The 15,227-nt window shown below is 30.1% G+C and overlaps 1 protein-coding gene across 1 annotated transcript; it reads right to left on the reverse strand.

The window, feature by feature from the left end:
- Positions 1 to 5,642: 5,642 nt before the first annotated feature.
- Positions 5,643 to 8,885, reverse strand: LOC25482870 (benzyl alcohol O-benzoyltransferase). Its single transcript, XM_024785876.2, has 2 exons — positions 8,385 to 8,885; positions 5,643 to 6,721 (listed from the first exon to the last, which is right to left on the reverse strand). Exons 1-2 carry the CDS (start codon positions 8,874 to 8,876, stop codon positions 5,780 to 5,782), a joined length of 1,434 nt encoding a protein of 477 aa, XP_024641644.2. The 5' UTR covers positions 8,877 to 8,885; the 3' UTR covers positions 5,643 to 5,779.
- Between the last annotated feature and the right edge of the window lie 6,342 nt (positions 8,886 to 15,227).

Raw genomic sequence — 15,227 nt, forward strand, 5'->3', positions numbered from 1 at the left:
GGACCAAATTTGGTCTGTATGAGATTCAATTTAATCAATTTTAAATTTAAAAAGGAGGCACCACAAGAAGAGGGACGACGGTGAGAGCGGTTGAAAGGAAGCAGTATGCTATGTTTGTAGAAAATGGGAAGCAACGATGTGTTTCCTTTTTTTTTTTTTTTTTTCCTTCTTTTATTGAAAAATCAATCCATAATTATTAAGGTTTTCTGGTACGTAAATGTAAGTTGAAAGTTTCTGGGAATAACATAATACCATGTAAGAATGTAGGGGTGAACCCATGGCTAATTAGGAAATGTTAAAGATGATTTTAAAAAATAAATGTTATAAAAAGGGCAAAATTGAAAATATTAGTAATTTGTAGGGGGTGAAGGTACAAACGTATGGGTATATGGTAAAATTTTCAAAAAATTATCGGCTTATATTTTAATAAAAGAGAGAAAATAATTAATAACAAGGAGTATCTCTCTTATAGTAATAATCTCCTACTAATATCTTAACGTGCTTCCTTTTTATTTATTATTAACATAATATGAGACGTTAAATCATTTAATTATAAGTGTAAGTATAAAAACTGACACCTACGGATCATATATATATATATATATATACTATGAGAATGACTATTTTATATGAGAATTATGAGAATAATAATCAACCATTAGATTTCAAGTATACGGTTGAGATTTTAAAAGCTCATTTAATTAATAAATATGTTAACTATATCCAATTTGTATTCCATTCAAAATCTACCTTGGAAAAGCCAAAAAAATGACCTCTGCACAACTCTGCACAAAGCTATTTTCGTTTGTAAATCCAAAATCACAACAATCGCTGAAATTGAGTTTGACTTTTCATCGTCATCATTCTGATTGTGCCTTTGACGACGGTGATGGTTTCGCGATTATGGATCTAAAATCGTGTTTTCTTATGTGCAAAATAGAAACTAATTGAATATGAAAAAGAGAGAAGAAAAAACATAGTAACAAGATCATGGAGTCACCTTTAAGTATTTCTTTAAGGCAACACTATATGCTCAAAATATTTTGATTATCTACTATGAGTTTCGTGCTGATAACATGTTACGAAATTAATCAAAATGACAAGATTAGAGATTGAGAAGATTAGAGCTTTTGTATTATTATCTTTACAAGTAAGTTATTTACATTGCAATATAAGTCCTATTTATAGAACACAAATGTAATAAGTTACAAGTACATGAAGAGTCATAAGACTAAATGTAAATAACAATAAATATATGCATTCACTCGTCGGAGTTAAGGGATATATAAAGTCTAAGGAAAATGAGCATTTACAATCATATTTAATTCTTTAAAAAAAATCATATTTAATATTATTCATAACAAATATATACTCTCTCTAGTCTTGAATGTAAGGAAAAAAAATACATATTAAGAAAGTGGATTGACTACATTTAAGTCATGATAAAAAAATTATACCTTTTCAATTTTGCTTTTGTCTTGGAATCATTTTCTAGTACGGGGATTAATGATTGAGTGACTTTTGAACTCAACATGAGAATGTGAAACAAATTGGATATAAAATTAACGAGGGTAAAATTGGAATAGTGACATGTAATAGGATGGTTTAATTATACTTTTGTTTATATCTGAGACCATCAATTTTTGTTTTGTTTTGTTTCTTACATTTGAGATCGAAGGAAGTAGTTGATTATAATTATTATGCGAATTTATTTTAAAATTAAGACAATTTCTCGGCTTTATGTAAATAGAGACTTATATTTCTTAAGCAGGTGAACAGAGACGTGTTAATTTTTTTTCTCAAGGAATATAGAGACGTATTGATTGGTATGCATCGTGAAACGTTATTATATATATCTTGATAGGATATTGCAGCAAGTGGAGTAGTGGTACTTGGTGTGCTAATTTAATTGACACATTGTTATAATATCTAGATAGGATATGTACTCTGCACTGCAGTTTGCGGTTGTGCAGAGGGTGGTTAGGAGGGTGGCAATAATGTGGCGGTTATTGGCTGGGAAACTCTTTGGAACACTGTCCTAATTTTGTGATGTTAATTTGCTGGTAGGTTATTTAAAAGGACTGGGTTTGGTTTTGCAGTTTCTGTTTTTTGTTGTATTATATTGACTAATTTTAACATATTTAATATGGGTCGACTCTCTTATCTAAAAACTAAGATCATTTACAATAGAACACTTCATTTTAGATGTTAAAGTGAGTCATATAGATACACATTATCTATTTAATAAATATTTATTCTCTTCAACCAAACACTTCAAAAATATAAGTTACGAAATGTGGTCTATTAAATGCCAATGTAATTCAACAAAGTTTATACATTTTTATACAATTTAATAAGTATGACCCATAAAAATCTTGCAAGTTAACCAAGTTGGATATGTTGTAACTCGTTACACCACACTCGGCATGTTGTTTGTGTAAGGGTGGAATACAAATCATGCCCCTGACCAAGAATTCATAATAGTCAATCGACTAGCCTGCCAGTTTTTTTAATAGTCACCAGCTGGGGTTCTTATCCTTCCTGAGCAGGATGCAGATCAATAAAAGATGTTATAATATATGCAACTGCAACGTTATCTTGTATGGATGTAGTAAACAAAGTACTAACGTGTGCCTCCACAACATTACACACGTATATAGGTCTTGTTAACAAATGTTTCCGAAGCATTGGTCAATGAATCCATGAATAAAATTTTATCTTCTAAACGTAAACGGTTACTTTTGATCAAATAATTATATCACTTTTTTATGAAAACTTTCTTGTTTTGTATTGCTAATAACTACAATTCTTAAATTCCTTAAAAAAAGTATTGTTCTTACATATAAATGAGTTCCAACGAGTATTAACTACTGATCCATAGTAAACGGTAATTAATTATCGTTGGAGTATTCTAGTCGGTTCAAAGTGTTTGTAAGCAAACATTAGGTGCCTAGAGCAATTTTCATTAATTTAATTTGAATCAACTGTTTTGGTAAAACTTAATTTGTTAGAGATTCAACCAACTAAATCATACCATGTAAATATTTTTGGAGAAATTTTAGATAATAACCTTTTTTTTTTAGGGGAGATAATAACCTTTTATTAATAGCAAATATATATGTATATTACTCCCCTGGTCCCTTAACTTATTTTATTTTTTTAGTTTGATCCCTTAATTATTAAGTGTGTTAATTTGGTCTCATAAGTCTTCTGTCGTTTACTGTTTTAGTCATCTCTGTTAGTTTTTAACATTAAATGTTTAAGGTGAACCTTATTTAAAGGTGGTCCACCATACGCCATACTAAATTTTTTTATTTTAACCATTTGATTTTTTCTTTAAAAAATAGTTGTTAAATCATGTAGGGTCTATTGCACTTTACTGTGAACCACTAACACCTAAGTTAATCCATTCATCTTTTTCTTCCATCATCATCTTCAACAACAACTTCATCAATAAACTCCAGAAAATCCCAAAAATATTAATTAAACCTTCTATTTAATACCACACAACCATCGTGATCTTCATCTATCATCATCAACATCCTTCTTCCTAAATATTCTTCTTCATCTTCATATCACAATCTATTATCTTCAAACAAAAAATCCAAAATTAAAAACTGAAATTATGTTTAAATTCATCAAAATTAGCCCAGCAACATATAATCATTATTATTATTATTATTATTATTATTATTATTATTATTATTATTATTATTATTATTATTATTATTATTATTATTATTATTATTATTATTATTATTATTATTATTAGAACTGTTGTTTAATTTGAAAGGGTGAAGGTGGGTGGTAAATTAATTTTCTTTATTTGGATATAAAGTTATTTAAGGTTTTTTCTGGTTTTTTTTTCTTTCATTTTTTTTATGTATTTTCAAGAAGATGAAGAAGAACAAAAAAGATTAGGTGTTGATGGGTCAGTGTTGTATACAATGGACCTGCAATCAAAAGGTTGAAATCATATCAAAAAACCTAAACATTAAATACTAACGGAGAGGACCGAAATAGTAAACTGCAAAAAATTTATGGGACCAAATTGACACACTTAATAGTTAAGGGACCAAACTGAGAAAATAAAATAAGTTAAAGGACCGGAGAATGTATTAAGCCTAATATATATTTATGACAAAGAAAAAGACTATACAAACGAAATGGTGGAGCACTAAAGGTACCCAAAAAACCCACCAAAATAAAAAAAAAAAAATAATAAAAAAAAAAAAGAAGAAGGAAAAAACAACTCAAACACGAAAAACTCAACCCCACCTCAAAAGCAACAACACCAAAAACACTCACTCTCCCTCCTATTGATGAAAACCAATAGCAGAATGGCCAAGTTATCGCCATCAAAAAGATAAAACTTTTTTTTTGTTACAAAGAGATAAAACATATGAAACTAAGAAATTGACTCCAAACCCTACACAAAGACTCCCAAACAAGCCCCTAAACAACAATATTGTCGGCTCCGACAGTGAATAGGCTCCACTACTAACTCATAATGAGAACATGGAGAATCAGGATGAGACCCAAAAACCAAAACCACGAAGAGAATTGTATCTTATGAACCAATTCCTCCACGTCTAGAGTTCTATCAGAAAACACAAGAGTATTTTAGGTAATCTAGATGGGCCATATAACCATATGCTATATCAACAAAAAGTCATGCCTAATCTTCCCCTCTCCCAACCAACCCCAACCTTATAAACTCTTAAAACGACAAACCAAAACCGAAGACCAACCTAACCACCTAAAAATAAATACCACACCCAAAAGGCCACCCCACAAGTCACAAAAAGATGGTTCACTGACTCAATACAATCCACAAAGAGGGTAGAAATTGCACCACCTTGATTGACGATCTTTCGTCTAAGCTAATCTGCTCTAGTTGGGATCCTATCAATAGAAGCTACCAAGAAAAAACCTAAAAGGAGCCCAACTCTTCCAAAACTTCACAAGCAAGTGAGACAACTATGTCACCCTACCTCCCTCACCCAAAACCTCCTTTGAGAGTGATTTGTAAGCTGACCGAACCGAAAAAAATTTCATCCAACCAAAAATTTCAAGACCATCCCAAAATGAAGTCTAACACCAATCCCGTAAAATTCTAACAACATCTTTAGAGAACCAATAAGAAGAACTACCACTCATGCTCCTAAAAGAAAATGAAAATTTAGGTTTGAAAATAATCTATTAAAGTGCCACTTTGAAGTGATTTGATTGAATGCATGTGTAAAAAAAAATTACACTATTAATTTATAAAAATTACGGAAACGTTGTATACAACGAAAATAATTTCGTTAAACATAGCGAACAAATATAATAACAAATCTAATGGCCATAGCAAATTAATTTGCTTTAGATTCATGATGCTATAATTCATCGGAAATAGCATTGCTCTAAAATTATTCTTTACCTTATTTATTTGCACATTAGTGTCAACATTTTTTATAAATAGTTTTAACATTCTTTCTTACTTAAAAATTTCACATAGATGATATTTTTCAGGAGGAGAGTATATCATCTTTAACGAAGTTATGATAATACGGAATGCATGATAAATTAATAAAATATTAATCTTTTAAAATAATTAATAATTTGAAATCTAGAAATATAAACGATAAGACACTATATGATGGAAGTAGCAATGACATGTTTCTCATTTCTGAAAGACTTGCACACTATATTATACTAAAATTGACCATCGTGATTATATATAGTCTCACACCAATCATAGCAAAGGAAATTGAAACAAACATTAGTTTAAGGTCTACAAGGAAGAAATAATGAAACTAGGTTTTGGACCACCAATAGTAGGTTGGTTGATGTTGTTCTTAAGCACACTATCTAACTCTTTAACGAACTTCTCCATGGCTTGAGCTGGTAAACAAAGTGGTATAACCAAACCTTCCTCTCCTTTAGCATTTTTGAAAGGTATATAAAAGCTAGCAACACCAGGTATAGCACCAACTCCTCCTTTAGCTGGTCCACCATATACAGCTTTTCCCCAACCAAATTCAACATCTCCGAATCCGGCACGTGTCACATCAGACACAAGATAACTTCTAACCACAGTAAAATGTGGTCGACCCTTGATAACCATTAAATCTGCAACTGAATGCATGTATTCTTGAGTTACATCAGATTTAGCTTTTTTAACTAACTCTAGTGCATACCCTAATGGATTTTCCATTAGTTTCCCCGCGGTTGTAACCGCGACAGGAAATGCAAAAGCATTACCGTAGTAACCGTTTGGCAACGGTGGATTAAACTTGCCACGAGCATTGACAATGCAGATTATGCGAACTTCTTCGTCAGTGTCTGGTTGTAACGCGATTGTACGACAACGCCAAAGGCATGCAGTGAGGATTTCAAAATTGGATTGTTTTTGTTGGTGAGGCGGGAGAAGAGCGCGAATTTTTGCTACCTCGGTTGGACCGAAGAAAAAAGAGCGATGAGCCATGTCATCTAAGGGAATAATTGTTCCTTTGGTGTCGGGAACTTGTTCGTATTCACGATGAGTGCATGTTACTCTCGGTGGATCCCTTGAATTTAGAAGCTCCCTATGCCATACCGGTAAGATTGAAGGTTCATTCATCCCGCAAGAAATTTCACCTAAGGCACTCATGAATTGGACCAAACCCGCTGCATCGCTCATTGTATGGTTTAGACGAAGAGCAAAAATGAAACCACCGCACTTGAGGCGTGTTACCTACATATAGTTACGATTCAAGTATGTGAATGAATGAACAATTTTATTTACATAAATTAATTTAAATTTGTCAAAAAAATAATAATTTAAATTGGACCACAATCAAACACTTGTTTTGATTGTTATATATGAGATAAGACATTGACTTCTTAACAACCATAATTACTTAAGCATTTTGTGTGTTTTAGACACACCTAACCGTACTGACGTCACTATACAACAGTTGGATTGAAAGGAACGTAAATTAATCAGTAATAATTTTTTCTTTTCTTTTTCTGACTGCCAATTTTGTAGTAGCTTGATCCGTGATGTATAAATTTTGTCTAATTGTGATTCAATTCTAATTAAACGATGAATAAAAGTTAGATAAAAGTTATTTTTTTTCTATAACTAAAAGAAAGATATAACAAATGAACATTTCATTTTTAAAATTGAGACACACACTAGAGTTAAAAAGGAACAAGTATTATTAATTGATTGATTGTAACAACACATTTTGGTCCACCCACTCTTTCTAGGAAACAAGAATAAAGTTATTGCAAACATACTTATAAGATAAGATACGTATTTGGTGGTATCCTCAGCTGAATTAATTTTTTGTTTTTGAGAGATGAATTATTTTTTTTTTTTTTTTGTTTAAGATAAAAAGTAGATTTTAAGCTACACAAATGATTCAAGTGAGGTCAATGTTGTCTTTGAGGAATTCTACGCAGCATCAATAATTATTTGTGCTTGGCTGTAAAATTTTGTTTGTGAACTACATGTTGTAAATTTTCACTGATGCCATCTCTTCATCCTCCACTTGTGTCATTTACAAATCTATGTGTCATTTATCCTCTTAATAATATATGTGCCATTTACAAGTTTACATGTAAGTTTCCCAAAAAAAAATGAAAAATGATAATGTATTAAAGATGTCTTTAATTTAATATTCATATTTTCAAATTAAATGTCCACTTTTTTATGCAATTAAACAAGATGATAGATGTTCTCGTGAGCTTGACTCAGTTGGTAGGGACAATGTATAATATATGTAAAGTTTCGGGGTTCAAACCCCGACCACCACAAAAAAAAAAAAAAGATAAATAATGTAAATAACAAAGTAGAACTTTTAAACGATATTCATAATAATAATTGTGAATAACCAATTATTTTGTGTTTCCTAAAAAAATTATTTTAGGATATTATTTTGGTTTCCTTAGATTCTATTCGGTAGAAACACTAAACGTGGACACTTCCATTCCTAAGATTTAAACGTTATTTCAATGTGATGTGATGTGAAAGTTTAACTTCTTTCGTTAAACCAAACTCTGACCAGTCGAATAATTAATTATTTTTATAAGCATGTAGTCTATTAATTTTGTTTATAATTATTAACTTGAAACTCTTTTAAATAATCCATAATATAAAGTTCACTTTTTTAAAAAAAAAATTAACGAATCTTTAATATTGTACAAGTATATATGTTGGGATCACCGGTGAAAATGAAATATCATATGGTACATTCGGTACAAGTATATGTTTAGATGAGCGGTGAAACTGAAAAATTAAGATGAACCACCGTGATTTTGAGAAACTAAGTAGTATAGCTTTGCCAAAATCGCCATGATTTTTCGAATCTCAGCTATAGTCCAAACATGAATTAAGAAGTTCAATACAATACCTGAATCACCAACAATGGACAGTTAAGCACTTCTGAAGAACCAGGAACATCAAAAAGAAGCTCATCCAAACAAGGAAAAGGAGGTTGAAGAGCATCACCAAATTCTTTCAAACTAACATCTGCATCAGCTTCAATAAACAAAACACCTTCTCCAGTGCAATCCACCATAAGTTTCCTACCAGGACCTTCCCTTAATCTACCTGCAAATGGATAATAAAACACAAGTGTTTTTGCTAATGCTTTTCTAATAATATCAACAGGGTCTTTTCCTGCCATATTTGGATCATATTTATAAAATTGTATCACTGGAATTTGAAAACGTAACCCTTCTTGGTCATCTATGTCTGAAAGTAATTTTATTTCATGAGGTGTTGGTTTTGATGGTCTTACAAATTCAGGGGCACTTCTCTTCACTGTGAATAAGAGAGATTGGGCCATAATGAGGAAAGGTATAATTGAAGAAAGGGTACTAAATTTGATAGTGGTTATCATAGAAGGTATGGTATATGCAAGTGTATATATAATGCGCCATGTGCATTGGGATAACCCACATAGTGCTCCTGCAATAATTAATGTTTTTTTAGTACAAACAATAATTTAGAGTTGTGTTATTTCAACAATAATTTGTATGACAATTTATAAAATAGCCTTAAATTTTCAAAGAAAAATAGATATTAATATAAAAATCAAAGTTATGGAAAGAGAAATTAAAAATATAATATAAATATGAGAGAAAATTGTCATAAAAGTTTCACAAAATAGTTATATTTCTCAATATATAATTTATTCCAGCTATTCACACTGTCTTTGTATACTCCTATCTACCTCTGAAATAAAGAGTTTATAAAGGTGGGCCCATAAAATTTATAGAACTTAAAAATTACAAATCAATGATTACACAAATAAAATCCACTCATTTAGCATAAATGGTTTGTCTTTCACAATATGATGGAATAAAGTTCGAATTAGATTTGAAGAAAGGTGATAGATTTAGATTTGGTGGAGTAATATTTTTACGATAATAACTTCATGCTATAGCAAGTAGGGATATATGAATCAAATTTAGGATTAATTCGATTAAAGTTCGCAATTCGATTTGACAATTGAACTTGGTTTATGAACCAAATGAGCCGAACTTGATCTAAAAATTAAGTTCGTGAACTAATTGAGCTGAACTTGAGCTATTTATAGATAATTGATCATATATATAATAAGAGAAACATATGGCACAAGAAGGCAAAATTCGATTTGGTGGTTGCATACCGATGTTAATTACTATGTGTAATAATAGTCTCATCCAGTCCATTAAAAATTGGTATAAATTCCATATATAAAGTTATGTGCTTTGAACAAACGAAATGAACCTAACGAGCCGAACCAAACTGTTTCTGAACTTTAAACGAGCCGAACTCGGGCTGAAAAAAAAGTTCGTGTCAAGCTCGAACCGAGGTTCGGACCGAGCCAATTCTTAACGAGTCGAGTCGAGTTCAAACATGTTCGATTCGACTCGGCTCATTTCCAGCCCTAATCAAATTAATGATCTGGTAAAATTAAAGATCCAATCAAAACCAATTAAAATTAGGAAATTGTTGTTGACACATTTTAAAAGGCTGAAAAACATCATTAAATGACTGAAAAGCCCCGGCGGCGGTTAATTGTCAATGAATTGTGAAACCAACAGCAGTTAAGTGTCTAGGATTCCATCACAATTAACTGTCGAGGCTCTCTTATAAGAATAGAACAGAACCTAGGAGTTTCCAAAACTCCATTGTTGCGGATTGAAGATCAAGAGGTGCAATTGTTTACAAGGTTAAGTCATTCCAAGCCAATTTCAAGCACAAAATCAAGTAAGTTGATATCATCCTATTACATTTCTGTTTTGTGATTGATTTGTTACTTTTTTTGTTTAAATTGTGACATCATTAAGTTTTGTTGAATTTATGATTTTATGATAGTTTACGTTTAGGTTTTGATGAATTGTTGTAAAATTGTTAGAATTGTTAGGAAATATTGTTGTAGAATTGTTAGAAGTTTTTGGTTAAATTGTCACATAATTAGGTTTTGTTGATTTTATTATTAGATGTTAGTTTAGGTTTACGTTTTGATGAATTGTTGTAGAATTGTTATGAAATATTGTTGTCGAATTGTTAGAAGTTTTGGTTAAATTGTCACATAATTAAGTTTTGATGAATTGTTGTAGGATTTAGAATTGTTATAAGTTTTGGTTAAATTGTCAAGTAATTAGGTTTTGTTGATATTGTTGTAGATGTATAATCAGACCAGGCTGAGGAGGAGCGGGAGGACATGATATTTTGGTTCTCAACCAAAAGCAGGTGCCCCAAGGAATATCGAGGATAACCCAATTGACTTGTGTGACGAGGAAGATGATTGAATGTAATGGATTGTAATATCTAATTGTTTTGGATTTTTTTTTTATGTTTTTTTATATACCGCGCACATTTTGGTTTACATTATGGTACTTTGAATAAAGTCGCGTATTGAATAATTTTGAATAAAGTTGCGTATTGAATAATTTCGATTAAAGTCGTGTATTGAATAATGTTGAATAAAGTATGGTATTGAATAATTTTGATTAAAGACGTGTATTGAATAATGTTGAATAAAGTTGCGTACTGAATAATTTCGATTAAAGTCTCGTATTGAATAATTTTGAATAAAGTAGCGTATTGAATAATTTCGATTAAATTACATTACATTACATGCATAAAGTTCCTAAATATGTCCTATGATTACATTACATTCGAGTAGATATATGTTGCACAACAAGTGTGTTGCCTCTGAAATGGGGTAAATTCAAACCTGCTAAACAACAGCTCTCATGCATTCACACGGAAGTTCTATTGTTCCTTTCAAAAGATTAAATTCTTGTTAGTTTGGTTTAGATGATGGTATTGAAGCAAACTAACAAGAATTTAATCTTTTGAAAGGAAGAATAGAACTTTTGGTGAATGTTTGGGAACTGTCGTTTAGCAAGTTTGAATTATCTCATTTTAGAGGTAACACAATTCTTGTAGTTGGAAGGTGCATTCCCTACCTAATCACGATCTTCTGGCAGAATCAAACTGTTGAGAACATCTTCAATTGATCTCTGCAACATGACAAACATATTGATAACCGAAACCATGTTTTGCGCCAAAAAAATCGAGAACATGCTCCTCACATCGTCGTCGTTCTTTAATTCTAGCCGACTGAACGATATTCTCCCGTTGTCCAACGTTGGACGTTCATACCAAATGTATTTCACCCTCCTTGTGTCTCCGGAGTTGAGTCCTGGTTGATTTCTTCCAGTTGATCCTTGAGACCTTTTAACGTGACATTGATGTACCGAACCTTGAACATCTAAGGATTTCCACTGTTGAAGCGTATGCAAACACTGAACAAATCGGTCATTGTTTCAAACCTACCTACACCATAAAAAATTATAAAATCTATGAAAAAATCATTCAAACATCTCATCAACACTTTGAGTGCAAATTATACATAAACACTAAAGATGATAACTATAACATAATCAACTTTAAAATGTTGTAGTTGGAAGGTGCATAAACTTTAAAATAAATCAACTTATATCTACTCTTAAAATAAATCATATACTCTTACTTGTAAATCTACTCAAAAACTAAAATTAAAAAAAAAATAGAAAACAACAAAATTAAAAATAACCCTAAAATTTAAAACTATAACATAAACATCATGCAAACATTTTAATTAAATTAATCAACTTACATCTGCTCTAAAAATGAATTATAACATGTAAATCTATTCAAAAAATAAAAAATAAAAACATTTATAACAACAAAATATAAATTAATAGCATTATGATTACTTACTTACTTGTGATTTTGTTGAATAAATTTGATTGAGTTTTTTAGAGAGATTTGAATTTTTTTTAGAGATTGAGAGTAATAATAGATGAGAGAGCTTCAGTCATTTACATGTGTTTTTCACCCTTTTAAAATGTGTCAACAATCTTAAAATTATTAGTTTTTTTTCTTTTCTTTTCATATTTGGATCTAAGTCGAACCAAATCTATAGGGTTGAACCTCCATTGGATTGGGTATTGATTTTATGTAATTCAAAATTGATCACTCAAAATCCAAATAAAATCATTAATATTATTTTAAAACTACCATTAAATATATTTTATTATTGTTTATTGTATTTCTTATTATATTAGTAGTTTTGTTTTTTAAAGTGTGTAGTACTTAATTCTTAGTCAATACTCTATCCGATCATTATTATAGACAAAATTTTATTTTTTGAATATATTGAATAATTATTGTATCCAGTCTATAATACAGACTAGATACATTAATTATACAATATATCTAAAAAGTTAAATTTTGCTTATAATATGACTGGAGGGGATGTATATTATTTGTCTCATTTTAACTTAGTGAGACTTTGTTTATATTTAGTGCACCAACCATGATTACCCTTTATGGGGATCCGGATGGTCAAGGATATACTTAAAAGATTGGAGCTTGTGACGACATTTATGCTGAAATGTGGGGAATGTATATATGGATGCAAGTGACGAAACGTTAAAAATATATAAATCTTATAGTGAAAAAGGTCTTGTTGACTAGTGTCCCGAGATATTCTTTAAGCATTCTAAAATAATCAATTATTTGTTTAAAAAATCAAATATTTCGATTTTCAATGCATTGAATATACACATTTTCATAAATATGTACTACTTATAATCCTTAAAGAGTGATTCGGAGGCACTCGTTAGCATTTCCTTAGTGGAAAATGACTCTTAGTTTTTGATTGGTATGTTAACCGAGAGCTGTAAGCTTAATGGAAACACCCTTATTTTGGTTCGTCGTATCTAAGACCTCTTAAAGTTACAATAACATGTTATTTTTAAGCACATCTGACATGAAGGAAACTGATGTGTTACCTGGCTAGCTAGCTTTAATCTCAACTTGAATTTGTATGATGTAAGAATTCTTGTGGTTCCATCTTAATAGCTCCAAAATCTCATCTTTGATGACATGTGCGGGACTCGCATGTCTAAAAGTGTTAGCATGGTTGTGTAGTTTTTTTTTTTTTTAGACTTTGACCTTCTTTATTCAAAAAAAAAATCACATTTTTGTCTGTATTTAGTGTAGTTTTAAACAAAAACAAAGCTCGGGTTCCTCTCCAAGATAGTTCAAACAGAAGAGGGAAAAATACAACCAATAAATATTATTATACTTATAATATCTTTCTTTTATTGAAATTATTTAGTAAACTGAGAGGATCCACTTCTAAAATAACACATATGCATATTTTAATGGAACACAGTCTTAAAATGCCTACTCTCTTCGTCGTTTTTCTTTTTTGGACTAATACTCTCTTCAACAAATTGTTCAATATTTTATTTGCAATATTTGACTTGTTCCACTAAAATTTTGTATTGTATTCCAACACACCTAACTACACTCCATATATTAATACAATTAATAAAAATATTTTAGTATATAAAACTCATCTCTTATTTCTAAAATCAATACTTCTTTAAATCTTAAATTCATGTTGTAATTTGACCATTCACATAATTTACTTTAATCATATTTTTTATTAATATATTAAAACAAAGGTTATAGCATCCCCAACTGAGAAACTCATATTTTTTTATTTAAATGGATCTCATATGTACATATAACTTATTTATAATTTTCTAATAGTAGTAACTAATAAATACTCAATCCCTCAAATTCAATATCTTACACAAATCTCTTAAACGAAATCTATCACTCATCTATCAATAACTCTGTATCATTACATTTCATTTTTAATATTAAGCAAAACTTTGTATTTTAGATTCATTCATTAAATGATTTATGTGGTCTTTATTATAAACTATACATATCATTTAATGAATAAATTTAAATGCAAAGTTTTGCTTATAATAATAATCGGAGGTTGTACCTTAAGTACTAGTAAAAAATATTCCCTCTAATAGTGATAGATTCCACTAATGGAATGGTCTTAGTGTATAAAAGTTTTGTTCAATCTATATCAATGAATATTTTCAAAAATTGTGTATTGAGCTTTGAGAAATTGCCTAGAAGTATAACTCAAGCAAAGTTGAGACTTTGGGAGTAAAGAAACATCATAATCCGTGAGTTCCTCTTCCACTTGTGAGTGGTACTCCTATATGAATTTCTCGGAAGCTTAGGCGATGACTTGACTTTGACTGCCACTGTCCTGGTCATTGGTCAATGACAAATTCATAATCAAAACATTGATTAAAAAGGCTAAATTGTATTTTTGTTCCCTTAATTATTTAGGTAGTATTGTTTTGCTTCTTTAATTAAAATTCGATTTATTTTGCTCCCTTAACTTATCTCTGTTACACATTTTGGTCCTTTTCGTTAGTTTTAATTCAAAAACGTTAGGTTTTCTTCATTTTCTTCTGAATTTTTTCTGGGATTCTTGTTGTTGGAGATGATATGAAGATGAAAAGGAGGAGAAGAAGATGAAGAAAACCTAACGTTTTTGAATTAAAATTAACGGAAATGACCAAAATGTGTAACAGGGAGAATTTAAGAGACCAAAATAAATCGAATTTTAATTAAGGGAACAAAACGATACTACCTAAATAGTTAAGTGACCAAAAATGCAATTTAGCCATCTAAAATTACTAAGTAAAGTAAAAGTTTCATTTTTTTTTGGAAAGAAGGAAAAGATCTGTAAACTAGTGATATGATAAAAAAAAAATGACTAGAAAGATTTAAAAAATGAGTGTAAAAAAAGGAATATCATGAAAATATATATAAAAAAAGTGGAAAATGATTAAATAATCTTTATAGACACTGATGATTCACTAAA

The sequence above is a fragment of the Medicago truncatula genome, chromosome 1, assembly GCF_003473485.1.
Source record: "Medicago truncatula cultivar Jemalong A17 chromosome 1, MtrunA17r5.0-ANR, whole genome shotgun sequence".
NCBI classification, from domain to species: domain Eukaryota; kingdom Viridiplantae; phylum Streptophyta; class Magnoliopsida; order Fabales; family Fabaceae; genus Medicago; species Medicago truncatula.